Source organism: Chrysemys picta, chromosome 15 (assembly GCF_011386835.1).
Source record: "Chrysemys picta bellii isolate R12L10 chromosome 15, ASM1138683v2, whole genome shotgun sequence".
NCBI classification, from domain to species: Eukaryota; Metazoa; Chordata; order Testudines; family Emydidae; genus Chrysemys; species Chrysemys picta.
The window spans coordinates 30,608,227-30,624,013 of NC_088805.1; the positions used below are offsets into that span (position 1 = coordinate 30,608,227).

Genomic DNA, 15,787 nt, shown 5'->3' on the forward strand with positions numbered 1-15,787 from the left:
CACTGAGTTTGGGATTTGCAAAGGAGTCTAAAGGAGTGGAAGAACTTTGTAAACTTGTGTTCAAAAATAAATCAAGCTTCACCCTACTGTCTCTATTTCATGGGCCAAGCGCATTGCCCTTGGGGGGCCTGGCTCACAGCCCAGGGCAGGGCCAGCTGAGAAGTGGGTGGTGGTAGCAGGACTCTAATCCTAGGAGGTGAAAGTGGTCACTAGCCATGAAAATGGGAGATTTTACAAGAACATTAGGGCAAAAGAAAGAAAATGTTATGCCTGGAGTGAGCTGTGCACACCTAACAGTGGCTTAGGCCTAGCTTTGTCTTTATTTCTCTTCTTACTCAGAGTGCCTATCTGGTTAGTTACCCTTTTACAGGAGGTTTCAGCGAACATTCTCAGTGCATTTATTGTACCAGTAAATGTTGTCACTGTCTCAACTTAATATGAAACAGCTAAACACTATATAAGAGAATACACTTGAACAGAACAGCACTTTCAGGTAGAATACTGTAGCTGCAACATTTGTGAGAAAGCTTCCTATGTGTACAGGATAGAACAGGTTCTGTTGCTCTCTCTCTCTCTCTCTCTTCACTCTCTTTCCTAATTCACTACCTCCCCAAAATGAAACTTCTCTAACTCCAGGAAGATTTGGATTCAGTAATAACCCTCAATAACAAGAAGGGTCATTGCAAGAAAGAATTACAGACGCATAAGGACTAAACAGCCTTCCATTTTCCTTGGAAAAATCCACTTACCCTGTTTACACACTCAGGACTTCCCCACTACATCAGTTGCCAGTCAGACAAACTGCAGGTCTAGCTTCACCGGGAACATTCAGAGCTAAGGGTAATTATCATCACCTCCTCCACCTGTTTCCCATACCAAGCTTGGATAGGGCTGACTTCTGGTGGTTTCTTGTCTTAGGCTGCCAACCTCCTCCAGTATAGGCCTCTTTTACAGATGGGAAACTGAGGCATAGAGAGGTTAAGTGATTAGCCCAAAGTCAGACAGGAATCCTGTGCTGGTGTAGGGACTTGAACCCACGTCTCCCTGCCATAGGCCAGTGCCTTAACTCCCAAACCATCCTTTGTCTCCAGGATTAGTAATTATCAAAGCTAAGTAATGTATAACCCCCTATCATGTGGTATCTCAATATAAAGTTACTTCATTTGAATTGCATTTTGTTTTCAAGTCCCTTGGAAATAGACATTTTGATAGTGACATCATCTAACTCAAATAGGCTTAGAACTCTAAAAGTTTTATAGCAGCCTAAAGGCACTATAGTAAATTTATAAGGGTCAGCTCATCTATTGATTTTAAGATTTGTCAGCCTCAAATTGCATTACAAAATCTAATTTCCTGAAGCAGTCACCCATGTAGTTTAAGGGGAAGTTTTAAAAGATGGAGGCATTACAACATCTAATGAAATGTTAAGAACTTATTGATAATAATAAAGCTGACTAGTTACTGTATTTCTGTGAAGATATTACAGCCAAATATTCTTTCCTACATCTTCCCTTTCCCTACCTTAGAACACAAACAAAATTATCCCTCATAGGCAGCAGTATATTTTTCTTCTCTACTCCAGAAGCCATTTAGTAGATAAGCTATTAAACCAGAGTCCTCTTTTCCAGAGGAGGGGAGGGTTACAACTACCGTACTACAGTACCCTACTTATTACATAATTACTAAGCCTAAAGTGTCTTTAATAACAGCTCATTGCTGCCACCAAATGACATCCATTCACTTACAGCCACCTTATTTTTTTTAACCATGTCCTTAAGTGATGTGTTTTGTGCACCTGCTTTCTCCTAATTGTTAACTGGATTTCCCTGTGTCATCTGATCTCTGGTGATTAAGTAGCCTTCTAACCATAAGCTCAAACAGCTGAGTCACCACCACCTCCATGAGGTAGTACAACATCAACATATAACGTGCTCATAAAGGGCAGCTTGTTGTTTAGGTGGGGGTGGGGTTAGTTGTTCTGCTCAGTAACAACATGGAGGAGGACATGGTAAGCTGCTAATTGTCTAGGTTTTTATGCAAACGTGTGCTTTATTATAACAGTTCTTTTATCACTACAAAGTTAAGAGCCCAACCGGCCCCTTAGTGCTTGGATTGATGGTCTGTAGAATGCCAAAGGATAGGAGATGTGAAAGAAAGTAATAAGTTAGTTTGAGGAGTCTAGAAGGAAAAGAAGGGAGAGATTTGCTGGCCAGTGGAGAAGAACAGATTTTTAAAATTAAAGCATTTAGGGATATATCTGATAGATGTATAAAAGGCCATATTGATTTAAAAAAAAAATCTCGAGAGAGAGAGGAAAAACCTGTCCCTCCCCCACTTTAGGGTCCTGACACATATGAGGGGAACAATAAACCATTTCTTTTTTCTTCTTTCAGAAAATTAGAATGCTGTCCCCTAGAGCCCTCTTCCTTCATCCACTACTCCTTACCCACAGGGGGGACAGAAAGTCTATTACAAGGCACCTCCCATTCTTTCTCCAGCTGAGTGGCCTCCTCCATGTGCGTCTCAACTGGAGATGACAGTGCCTGGTGGGAACAGTGGCCAGTTCTCTTTTCACTGAAAGAACAGGTTTGCCCAACACCAAACATCAGAAGGGCAATAAAAGGGCTGGGGATAGGTACTCCTTTACATTATGCTATGAAGCTTCAATCCATCCTTTATTGGCTGGTTAAGGCAGTTTTGTAAACACATATAGTTCACTCTTTGGGTATAATATCTGCGTCTTAAGCTAGCTGCAGGGCTGGTTTGTGTCTTGTGTTCCTAAAATTTCAGGCTTCAGCTGGTCACCTGTAGGGCTCAAGAAAGGTGGTTGTTTTTCCCCCCACCCCAATGTATTCATGATTTGAGGTGCTTTTTGTTTGTTTTTGTTTAGTTTTTGGTCTTCATTCTTTGAAGCATCAAAGATGGCCATTGCTGGAGGTGGGGTGAGCAGGTTCATTTACCTTTTTGAAAACAAAAGGCATTTCATTCTAGAAGCTTTGGGCAGATGGGATAAATGAGATGTTGGATTTGCTGAAACTGTTGTCAGATAAGCACAGAAATTTTGTCTGGGATTCACCTCTGCCCCAGCAGAGCATTCCCTGTGCTTCACTATCTGAGGTCAAGTGTACAAGTGCCTAAGGACTAGCAATACAACATGCATGGAAGATCCTGTTACTCAAATATCAGAAGTCTTAATTACAGTGTAATGAACTGGCAAGGAGACTGCCCAAAGTAGCCATCTTGTTCATATCTATAAGAGACTGATTAGATGTGGTTTCCCTATCTAATAAAACTGAAGTACATTTGCTAATTTTTACCAAGAGGCTGACCAAACTCCAGGGTAATTTGAGACCGTGATTCACTCTCTACATCTACAGTCACCAGTGTTCTTACATGCTGTGTGGTGTTATCCACAATGAAGACTTGCTGGTGATAGAGAATGCAGCTGTGAAAGGAGAATTCCCACAGAAGATACTTTGCCTGATCCAGCAGCTACACAAATCTTTATCTAGTTAAACTAATGTTGTACTCTAGTAAATACAGTAAAACATGAGCATAATAGTACCACAATAAATGTAAGTTAATTCTCCAGTAAGTATTCCATCATATTTGTAACACTCCAGGCAATACAGTGTTATGCTTATATCCATTGCACGAAACTTGGATTCTATAACAGCTGTTGTCACCAGTTTCAGTAAATTTAAATTTGGTCTAGTGATTTTTTTTTTATTATTATTTTTTTTAAGACTCTTGTCATGCTCATATGTCTTCCCTCCCCCACTGTCTCTTCAAGATGTACTTAAAGAATATTACTTCGGTGTTACTTTTTATTTTGTTCACTTACTGTTTAATCTGCAAAAATAAAAATTTCTCACTGGATTACCTCTTCTGTTTACCAGTTCAAATTACATGCCTTTCTCCTGTAGTTTCTTAGCAGGTGAAAAGAATGTCAAAGAGCATTTGCTTGTTCCATTTTTTAGAGTTGAACTTGTATAAAAAGGAGGAATTTTCCAAATGGGGAGGTTCCATCCTTTAAAAGTGCATTTGTCTTTTTTGTAGAATACATAGATCTTGTCATTCTAGCAGAGGAATGGGATTTGGGAAATCTGAGTTCAGTTCCTGTATCTACCCCAGAGTCCATGTGACCTTGAGCTAGTTACTTAATCTCTATGTCCTCCTCTATAAAATGGGAATAATACTTCCTTTCTCCTACTCTCTCTTGTTTATTTAGATTGTAAACTTTTCAGGACAGGGACTGCCTCTTACTTACGTCTATATACATGACCGAGCAGAACCTTGGTTGGATTACTGTAATACAAATAATATAGTACTATAACCTGGGAAGAAGATCTGGTGTGTGCAAAGACTGGAGGCTATGGTAAATAAGATCAAACTAAATATCCTGTAATTTGGTTTTGGAAATTGAATAAAATTTTCTTCTAAACATAAACATCTTTTCAAGTAAAGGGGGGTAAATGGCCCTGCTACCCTGTGTATTCATCTCTAGTCATCAGAGCTAAATGGATGTCTGGCCCTACATTTTAGCCAAAGGGGAAAGGATACTAGTCATGCTATAAATTTTGTTACCCAGGGGTGGGGGAAACCCCATTCCATTAACTTATCAGTGCTTAATGATAACATGTATTATAGTTCAAGGACTGTTCTGTTTCTAGCTGCAGGGTTGCATAAATCCGTGGTTCTCAAACTTTTGCATTAGTGACCCCTTTCACACAGCAAGCCTCTGAGTGTGTTTTCCCCCCCCCTAAATTAAAAACACTTTTTTTTATATTTAACTCTATTATAAATGCTGGTAGATAAGCAGCATGACCCCCCCCCCCCATGTAATAACCTTGCGACCCCCTGGGGGTCACAATCTCCAGTTTGAGAATCCCTGGCATAAATCTATAGTTCTTGCCTTCCAGAAGTTGCAACCCTGAATTTCTTCTTTCCGGTTGAAGATACCAGCTTATTATCTAGCGGTGGTGGTGTGTGTGTGGTGTGGTGTGGTGTGGTTTTTTTTTTTTTTTATGGAGCTGATCAGCAGTTACATGGTTTCTAGCAAGACATGATGTTCTGCAAATAATGAAGATTCAGCAGCTGTCTTTGGTCTAGCGGTAGTAAACCTGAGCATGTCACTGTTGAAGAAAGTGATAGTAGCTGCATTAGAAAGCAACGATTTATGAAGAGTAGGACTCTAATTCTTCATGTTCAAGTTTTAAATCTTATGAACTATGTACCATGTTATAAGTTCCCAAGTGAGGCATAACTTCCTTTCAGTTTGCTAGCCTATTACCCCCCTGTGGAGGAGTTAGCAGGTGGGCATCGGGCTGCAGCAGTGTCTAGACAGATAACTTGCACTAGGGCAGCAAAATGATTGTTGGACTCAGTAAATTTGTATAATTTTAGTGTAAAACAGTTACTCATAACTTTTATCAATAATTTTAATGTATTTTTGCATACTAACAGTATTGCAATCTGAAGTCATTTAGATATTTGACAGCATTCTTGAGATGCTTTTTCATTATACCGGGATAGGATAGGGCTGAGTTACTAACCTGTGTCTGAGGAGCGGGATTACTGGCATTAACCCAAAATTTGAGCTCCTCATATAAACCTGACAGGCAATTGTTTTATTAAAGCTGACATGTTGAATGGGACTCTCTAAAGATATTCTTTACCTGTCTCATTGTGTTAAAGTGGGGAAAGGAAAAGGGGGCCGAAGAGAGACGGGACTGAGTGAGGGTGAGAGATGGCAGGTGGAACAGAATATCTGTACTGGTTTCATGTATTGAACCGCCCAGCTTAGCTGATGTAGACCGCATAACAAGAAAGAGTTGCTAAGAACAAATCTCTATTGTTCCCTGTCATCTTTAAATGAGTGTCAAAGTAGGCAGGGGGGCTTTGACCGTTAACCGCACAATTTAGCTTGCCTGTTGTGTCCGGTAGGCCCCACCTCCTTGGAGTTTCTCAGATTAGAAAAGAAGGCCTCAGTCCCTTATAAATGGGCCAACTCTTCTCCTTTGTGTGCAGACTGCCCAGTGTGAAATCTGCAGTGACGTTAAATGTTTTCTAATGAATAATTACTGAAAGGAAATGTAAGAATATATGTGTAATGGATTGTAGGGCATTAAAATGTTTTATTTTGCGCACAAAAATGTTGTCCTTCACAAGCACCACGATTGTTTCAAAAAGCCTTTTGTGTGGGTTTGATTCTCAATGGATTATCTGTGAGCTCTTACATTTCGAATAGAAATCAAAAGGGTCCTTTGGCAAACTAATGTTTTTCAAAATGGCAGCCATGAAGCCCATTTAGTATTTAAAGTTTGGGTTTTAAAGAAATGTTTGAACTCTGGAGATTTTCTCACTTTTTTTCTTTCTTTTGATTTTTGAAAGTGAAGTAGTTCACCCCGACCTCCCTTCTATTCAGAAGGACAGACAGTCACCCTTTAACAAGTCTATAGTAGACTATTCCCTAGATACAGACAAGAGGCCTCAAGAATTGTTGGCATTTCTCTGGGCTGTTGATTAACCTGAAAACCTTCTTATTCTGTATTCTTTTGAAAAGAAATTAGGTTACAATGTGTACATGTTTTCCACAATATAATTGTATTTATGAATTCTGTTCCTTGAAAACTGTGTACTGTAGTTCAGATATTCTAGTAGCTTGTTCCAGGGCTAAGATGTAAGCTTCTTGCAGTGTTGTTGAACTGCTCAGCAGTTGTAGAAGAAAACTGAAATGTAGTTTAAATGTGAAAAATGTTATGGGGATATCTTGTATGGGCCACAGACTCATTGAAGTTGAAAATGCACAATTGTTGCTTGTATTTGTAAAGAATGCATTGTTCATGTTACAATCAGAAGTTCATTAGGACAGCTACATAAAGTATTAAGAATTATTTCCCTTTCCCCCGGATTTTCAGTGTAGTCTTACCTTCTAGCGAAGATTCTAACTTGTCTCAAACAGGCATGAGAGTTGAGGTTTTGATTTGGTGGGTAAATTTTAGAAGTCTTTAACATTACTGATAGTGCCAAGGGTATATAAGGATTTCTAAATAATCCTTGGAAGAATTTTGTCATAGAAACTATCTTTAGAAGGAGGGTAGAAGGCCTTCAGTGCTTATTGTGGAGAGAGGGATCGCTAAGATTTCGGGACTCTTTGTTGCAGGTTTTATATTGACCCATAGAGCGCTGCCAATATTTAACAAGGGGCTTCCAAGTTCTGTCTCCTTCTTAGTCTCTCTGATAAATCTTGTGAACCAGGGATGCATGTGTTGGCAGAGGAAGGGTGAGAGTATGAGTAATATTATAGCACATTTATTCACTGTGTGTCACTTGCAATATAGTGAAGACCTTATTTAAGAGCTTAGGGGTTAATCTTTGAGGAACATTTTTATAATTCTGCCATTTGGTGCAGTGTGGTCCCCTCCACCTGTTTAAAAAGAAAAGTAGCCTGAAGATATGTGTTTGAGCCACAAGGCTGTGCCCAGAGTATCCAGAGGGGGCGTGTCTCTACCAGAGGAGGAAACCACCCTACACTTGCCATCAGTTCAGCTTTCGAGTTTTAACCTGGGGCTCCAAGAGCTCCCTTCAAGCACATGACAATGGATATGCTCATGGAAGAGGATAGATTTTTTACAGCCCTGGGGAGAGGGAAGGGGACAGGGCCCCATCTATCTCCAGAACAGGGACTACACAGGCAGTCGCACTGTGAGCTTCTCTTGACTAACCCTCCAGTGTGCCTCAGCCCTGACCTTGAGGCAACTGCTAGGGGGGGTGAAGGGGAGAGTACACTTGCCAAAGCCTACTCAGTCCTTAGTGAGTCTGCAGGCCCTACAGCCAGGGAGACTGGCTAGTGTGCTCGCAAGACTTTTTTTCTTCCTGTCCCCTTTAATAATAATATTAATTAATTATTAATAATAATGAATAAAAGTGTTCCACTCTCTGGTTAAGCTCTGTCACTGCCTCCCTAGTCAGCCTCTTTCCTGAGGCTTAAGCGAAGGAGGCAGGTATATAATCTGGGAAACTTTCCTGGTGCATCTCTAACATAGGAGCGATCCATGCAACTGAGGCTCTGAGGTTGTTCTCATTAAAGTCAATGGGAAAACACCCACTGAGCTCAATGGGAGCAGGAGCGCTATCTATGGCAACACCACCTGTTGCAATGAAGATGCATACTTCTCATGTCCAAGACTAAGCAGACTTAATGTCAGGAAGCAGCACCGCTAATGAGAGGAGCTGTGAGATCATCTGTCTTGAGCATAACCAAGGGGCTTGACCTTATTTTCACTTGTGATTTCAACCAGACGCCCCAGAAGGCTAACTGTACTAAATCCCTGTACCACTAGCCTTTCTATTTGTTTACATCTCAAGGGTAGACTGGTGAAAGAGCTGGAAAGGGGTCTTAAATGTTTGGTATCATGACCAGTTTCTCAGGATGGCAGCCAGTCATGGAGATGTGCAAAACCATCAGTAATTGGGCTCTGCCAAATTTGTGTGTCAAACCTGAAATAGGACATTCTAGCTCAGTGTAAAGCTTGTTACTCGGATATTAACACATCTTATTGACCTAGGGAATCCCACTATTTCTATAAGATCAGGAGACCTTGCTTCTCTCCATCATGAAGAAGTGTTTCAGCCAGTGAGTGAATTTTATTTTAAGCTGGCAAAAGTAGAAGAGGGCCTCTTGCTGAGACAAAAAGCTAGTTTGTAGCCACCAAAAATCTTAGAGTGGAGAAGGTAGAAAAATTCAGGGCATGTGTGCTTAGTGTGTTGCTTGGGACTACTTATTTAATCCTGCCCCGCAATATCCACTCCCACATTGTTTCTTGCTGCTTTATCCCACTGTCACTCGCAAAAATCTTAGACCCCACAAATCCCACAGGAGACCGATTCCTCCATGCTACTAGAACAAACATGGTCAGTTGATACATTTTATATAAAAGAATTCAGACACAATTTTTACCACTAAAAGAATAAAACAAATCTTGCTTAAACCATGTAAAAAAAAATACTTGAACTCTGCTTACAATAGACATCAAATCTTTCTATCCCTGGCTTAAATTTAAGTATTAAAACCTTTTATTTAAAAAAAAAAACAAAAAAATTGCTTTACATTGTTAAAATTCTATTTATGACAAACTGATGAGAAGTTTACTGTTTTCCCACAAATTACCTCAGTGTTTTTTGCCTACCCAATCCCACCTGCAGCAAAGTACATTTTATCCACTCCTGTTATTATGGTGGCAGTCCTATTGTGAAGGTGCTCTTCTTCCTCTTTGCCAGGGACTACTGAGAATATTTTCCCCACCTCTAGCACCTACCATTGACATTTGGCTTTTACTCAGAAGGTATTGTGATAGCTAGTTCCCAAGGGACATAATTAACAGCAGCAGCACAGGTGGCATTGTGACATGCTTTACTAAATCTGGTCTGGTTGGCAAGCCAGAAATTTGTACAGCCTGTCAACTGCACTGCAGTGACTTTAGCCTACTTTTTCTTGGTAAATTTGGTAGGGGCGGCTATAGCAGATAAAACTTCATCAAGGAATGGCAGGAAGTGTGAGCTGTACTGCATAAATCAAACTCCCTAAAATCAAGTCTCATAGGATTGATCTGTAATCTAAGGAAATCTGACTGCTATCCATGTAGACTGTGGTGTTGTAGTGAAATCAGCTAGGTGATCAGTATTACAAATTAACTGAACAGTCAGTCAAGTAGTAGCCGTGTTGGTCCCAAGATATTAGAGACAAGGTGGGTGCGGTAATATCTTTTATTGGACCAACTTCTGCTAGTGAAAAAGCAAGCTACACAAAGCTCTTCTTCAGGTCTGGGAAAGATACTCAGTGCCACAGCTAAATAGGAGGTGGAACAAATTGTTTAGCATAAGTAGTTAACACATTCTAAGAGACCATCAAGGTGAAGCGGCCTGTTAGCAACCTCAGCCTCAAACTGAAGTAGGTAAAGCAAGACCGAGGTGGGTTAGGAGCATTGTGTAGTGGGATCTAGCATGTTGTTTGGTGCTGCTATTCCTGCCTCAAGCATGTGCTCTCAGGCCCTCACTTTCATGGGCACTAAAATTATTTGTGAATCTGTAGAACAATCTTGTGTGATGGCTCAACAATGTTAATTCCTGCATATATTAAAAATAAAGCTTAATACTGGTCTGAATACAGACCTGAAGTGAGTAACCAGCTGATCTTATAGTAACCCTTGTTCTTCTTCAACCATACTATCCTTGACAGGTTTCAGAGTAGCAGCCGTGTTAGTCTGTATCCGCAAAAAGAACAGGAGTACTTGTGGCACCTTAGAGACTAACAAATTTATTAGAGCATAAGCTTTCGTGGACTACAGCCCTCTTCTTCGGATGCATATAGAATGCCATTTTGCATAACATCCTTGTTGTTACTCTCACTCCGTCATATATAGCACCTAGGCCCCAATGCCGTAAGGCATCCTGTTAAAGTGAGTGATATTTGGTGTGGGGTTTTCTTGTAGCCCACTGTTTAGGGCAGAGAACTTCTCTTCACATCAGTTCTGAATGATGTCCCGCACACTTTCCAGTGCTTTCAAAATAACCAATCTAACACTGTGTTCCCCTAAAACAGACGTGACCGTCCCTCTCTACACTGTACCGCCACAGAGAAGAAACAGCCATAAAAAGCACAGCACTTCGCTTTAGAGCCGGTTGGGAAATTAAAAATACACAAACTTTTAACACAGTGGCAATATTTTAGCAAAACTTCTTGTGGAGTTTTTCTGTTTGTTTGTACCAAAATCAAACTCTTCTTCTTGGCGGTGGATGAAGAATCTAAGCCTCTCCAGAGTTTGGTTCTTTTTGGAACTCTCTTTGCTTCTCATCATCTTCAAATGTTGAAAAATAAATCCCAGTGGGGGATAAAACAAATGGCTTTGTGGCTAAACTAGCCAGTTAAATGAGTAAGAATAGATTCCCCGAGAGAGCTCACATTTCAGTAAATCAGAAGAATCCTTAATTCTCATAGGTAAGCAGTGAGGAGAGATTCAGAATGGCAGGTTAGTGAGTATCCCTCATTTACTAGGTGAAGATGGGACTTCATCTGAATAATTAGCATTGGATTTGGAAAAATCCCACCTTAACTATCATGATCATTAAGAAATGAGTGTGCCCTCATTTGAGCCAAACACAGTGGTGAGCCAATCCTGCATGAATCTCAGCACAGTCTAGCCCAGAAATGAGTGCAGGATCTATGCCCAAAGGGGAACAGAGTGTCAATTGCCAATATGCTAACTGGTAAACAAAATAAATTAAGGAAACCTGATCAGCTAGGCAGCTACTGTGATTTCAAGATTAGTCATGTGTTGGTGTTCCTGGGCTTGGAGTGAAGACTGGCTCTTTGCATTCCATACTGAGCGGATGTTCTAGAATACTATCAAAATTCCTCTTGGAAGTGCACACAGACTGTTTGTCATTTTAAACATTATCTCATTAAATGATAAACTCTCTTAACCTGGTTACAGTACAGTAGCTGCCTGACAAAAGTAGCATGAAAAATTAATGTCACCAGCAGTTCAGGGGCAAAAAATAAGGGGAAATGGCTTATACTGTGATATGGTTTGGGTTCTGAACTTCCTTAGGTCAGCCATGGGTTAAGGCCTTCAGTATCCGTTTTCAGTTCTGTTTGGTTTGGCAGAGTGGTGTCAGTAGCAGACTTGTAAGACACTTCTTTAGTTAGCTAAACACATGCAATGTTTATCAAGCAGCAAAACACCTAAAATATGATTTGCATCTTAAACCCCCCTTTAAGAGTCACTTTACCCTGGGAGAAATGTTAGACAAGAGATCATTCTATTTAAGCCTTTCCATTTTTGCTACTTAGGATAAGGAAAGTCTTATGCAGGTAACAAGAAGAGGTCAGTGAAAGGGAAGCTAGGGGTAGGTGTTGGTGCACATACAATAAACAGTAAGATGAAAGAATAGGCCGTACTTTGCTGAGAGGAGGATCCAAAAAAGAATGATCGCAATGTAATACATATAGTCACCTGTATGAGACTTTAAAGACTGGTGCTCAGATACTAGTGACACATGGGATACATGTCGAGCCCCAGACAGATCTCTAGAACCCCAGAACTGAACAGCTCAAGTGAGTTGAAGATAATCCAAAATTAGTGACAGCTGAATTAGGATATTCAGGAATAGTTCAATGGAAAATATTGTGGTTTGTTACTTATTGGGAGATACCAGTGCAGCCTATCCCAGCACAGCCATGGCTGAATGTGTGTAGGGAAAAGAGTAGTGCAATGCCATTTTCTTCCAGTTAAGGTCAGTATTAAAGTGTGCATTGAGAAGGTGCTGAATGTTTCTGATTGGAGAAATCCAGGACTAGGCTTCTTTAACTTCCACACCGTAGCCTGCTCACTGGTTTCCATTTACCTTCTCACCCTGGCAGAGAAACTGCTCTGATCAATTAGAATTTTTCCCAAAAGAGAGACTTTTTCTAGCCCATGGCTAGTGGGACTGGGCCATTCCTCCGCGTTCAGTGTTGCACAGATGGGCCTGCAAAGTCTTTTTCTCAGCTGGAAATACAACCTGAAGAGTTTGGGTTTAAGCTTTGTGGCTAGATGCAAACCCTAAACTTCAGGTTCACTTGTCCCCTCCCCCATCAAAATCCTTTTTTCATGAGATCCTACAGTCTGAATGAATGTGTTTTTGATTTGATGCATTCATTTCCTCTCATTGTCATCACCCTGGAACAAGTAACTTCTGATCAGTGCATGACCTGTGCTACTAACAGCAACTCTGTTAACTCTGATAAACTCTTGCATAATTTGGTCACGTCTTACAAAAGTTGCTCTCCTTCCTGGCTGTATTTGTGTATTCCTGTTGGTGGAACCATGTTCCAATCAAAATTGCAGCAAGGTTTTAAGAAAGTCCAGATGATTAAAATGAGAGAGCATTCCTTTGTTGATTGGTGAAGAAAGTAGCCAGGGGGGAAAAACAAGACCTACCAGGTAAAACTTTATCCTATATGTTCTGTGGCATGAATATAGAATGTGTATTTAAGAATGTAAATATTAATCACCTCTTTAGAGGCCAACTCATACAGATAAACAGTGTAGGGTGGTATTGCCAAAAAGACTGTATTGCCATGGCAGGTAAATAGTATAATGGCTAACGAGGGTCAGGCTGGAGACTCTTGCCTACATGCTCGGGGTTTTACTGATCGCCATATTTGGGGTCGGGAAGGAATTTTCCTCCAGGGTAGATTGGCTGAGGCCCTGGAGGTTTTTCGCCTTCCTCCGCAGCATGGGGCAGGGATCACTAGCAGGAGGGTTCTCTGCCAGTTGGGGACTTCAACAGCAGAGTCAAGGGAAAGGGTAGGGACGGCTTTGTGGCCTGCAACATGCAGGGGGTCAGACCAGATGATCATAATGGTCCCTTCTGACCTTAAAGTCTATGAGTCTATGAGTTTTTCATAGTGGAAAGATGTCACTTATTATTAGTCTGTTGTGACAAATTGGGGATTTCCCCTTATGTTGGATGTGAGCCTATGAGTTTTACTGTTTTGCATGAATACTGTGTGTGCCTCAGTTTCTCTGTGTGCTGCATCAGTGTCTAGGCGGTGGGAATAAGGGGGTGTGACTTTGGCTGAGACCTTCAGAGGCAGGTGAGGCTGCTCCAGCGGCCTGCACGTAGGCTATGGCCGGTGCCCTTCATAACCTGAGACCCAGGAGGGGGATGCAACCAGGTGATGACCAGGTGACACTTTGCCTGGGAGGCAAGACAAAGACCAGGAGGAGGAGCAACGGGGAATGTCTGAGGTTGGGTTGCTTGAAGCTGGGCAGTCTGACTGGGCATCTGGCCCAGGATTTCCCCAAGATGGACTTGGCTGAAAGTCGCTGATTTCTGTGCTCACCAGTTCTGTTCTATGCTGTGTTCCTGTCGACTAATAAACCTTCCGTTTTATGCTGGTTGAGAGTCACTGCTGACTGCGGAGTTGGGGTCCAGGGCCCTCTGGCTTCCCCTGGAGCCCAGCACGGGCAGACTTGCTGTGGGAAGCACATGGTGTGGAAAGGGATGCTGAATACTCCGAGATCAGATCCAGGAAGGTCGAATCTGTGTAAGCTTCTTGCCCTGGTGACAATCTGCTCACAGAGAGGAGGCATGCTACCCCAGAGTCCTGACTGGCTTCATACGGAGGAGTTCCAGAGCATTGGCCCGCTGACTCCGTGACAACTGTATTCCCAGATAATGTTGAATAGCATTTGAAAGGAAGGGGAACATCAAGAGGACAGTTCTTGTGACTAGATCATAAACACATATTTGTCTTGTTTTTTTCATTATTTCTGGCATACTGAAGCTTGTGGTTCATATCTTTCCTGACAAGAACATTCCTGCAGAACAAGCTTTTACTGAATTTGGATGTTACTGTGACATCTATAACCAAGTGATACAAAACTGGGTATGAATGCTCTCCTGTGTTTTGTAGATGTTCCAAACAGACTGAATCAAGTTGCTGCTTTGTTCCAGTCAGAATGATCATTCTTAATATAGTATTGAAAGAGATCAGAATGAACTAATTTTTGTGAATTCGTAACCCCTTGTCGACTTGCTAGTGGTCAATATGTTCACTGGACACATCATTAAAAATTGAAGGGTAAGAAACCTAATGCAATCTGTAAATCAGAACAGAATATCTGTATCCCAGTCATGGGGAAATACCTTTTATTCTAAAAGTATTTTCCAAGGTAACAAGTCAAAAATGAATAGCGCAGGGAAATGGAGAGGCCTTTTGCTCAGCAGTAGCCCTGGCACGGTCTCCGTCTGTTTTGAGAGGAGAACGCTAGCCAAGACAGCATTGTTATCTCCATATCATTCCAAAGGTGCCGTGTCTCCAGCAAAACCACTCCATTGTATCTAAAAATCTTTGCATCGTTACGTCCAGAACGCTTTCCTTGGTGTGTGGAGACATCTGCTGTCCAGATTTAAAAAGGTTGTTCCCCATCTGCTTGTACGAGGCTTAAAAAATGTCATCTGACTCAATGCAGCAGATGCAAGTTAATTTTTATTTCCTTGGAAAAACTAAGGTCAGATGCAGCACCCATTTTTAGGAAGATCCTTTTTTTTTATTATTATTATTTTTTAAAGTAGTCCCAGCTGTTGTAGCTTGAGCAGCTCACCTGATCTCCTTGTATCTAAACGAAACCAACTCAACTGGAAACAGTTAAGCTGACTCAGGCACAGTGATAGTGGCTTGTTTTAAATTAATCTTTAGTGGTTCATCTGGGTTTAGGAGCCAGGTTTGTCTAGCTTCTAGGCAATTGTGTTAAGTTCTAGAGAACCCTATGTGGAAAACTGAGCTCTTTTCCCCTTTCTATCTGATCTTTGTTGTCCAGAAAAATGAATCTGTTATTGACACTCAGATCTTCATTCTAACTGTCAAATCTTGAGTAGGCTCTGAGTTCACAGTAATGCCAAGCTAATTGTCACTGTGCTGATAAGCCCACGTCAGGATTGAATTTCTCACTGGTTAGAAAAATGCAGTGTTTTTAAACTCCAGTTTGAGGATCTTCCTACTATTCTATGTTGATGACTGTTCCAACTGAGCTCTCGTTCTGTAGGGCAGCTTGCCTTACTGCAGCCTATTCAGGGACAAACAACCTAGGAGAATATTTCATACCTGGGGACTGTCTGTCAATCAGATAGAAATATGCATCCTTTACCTTTTACATGATTGTCATCATTCTTCTCTTGCTAATTACCAAAGCTGGGTTTGGGCTGAAATTAAGGCTGCTTCCGTCTGCTTCGCTGT

At 41.2% G+C, this 15,787-nt stretch overlaps 1 protein-coding gene across 8 annotated transcripts in view; it reads left to right on the forward strand.

The window, feature by feature from the left end:
* The first annotated feature begins 1,878 nt into the window (after positions 1-1,878).
* MYO1H (myosin IH) overlaps positions 1,879-15,787 on the forward strand; it is a 52,643-nt gene continuing 38,734 nt past the window's right edge. The window contains exons 1-3 of one of the 8 annotated variants that reach the window (XM_065568829.1): positions 1,989-2,008; positions 2,891-2,937; positions 4,232-4,378. In XM_065568829.1, coding sequence (XP_065424901.1) covers positions 4,376-4,378 — 3 coding nt within the window. In that variant the 5' untranslated portion in view covers positions 1,989-2,008; positions 2,891-2,937; positions 4,232-4,375. Of the gene's footprint in view, positions 2,009-2,890; positions 2,943-4,231; positions 4,379-12,839; positions 12,987-15,787 lie in introns of those variants that run through there. The other 7 variants (XM_065568827.1, XM_065568830.1, XM_065568833.1 and 4 more) reach the window with 7 other exon arrangements.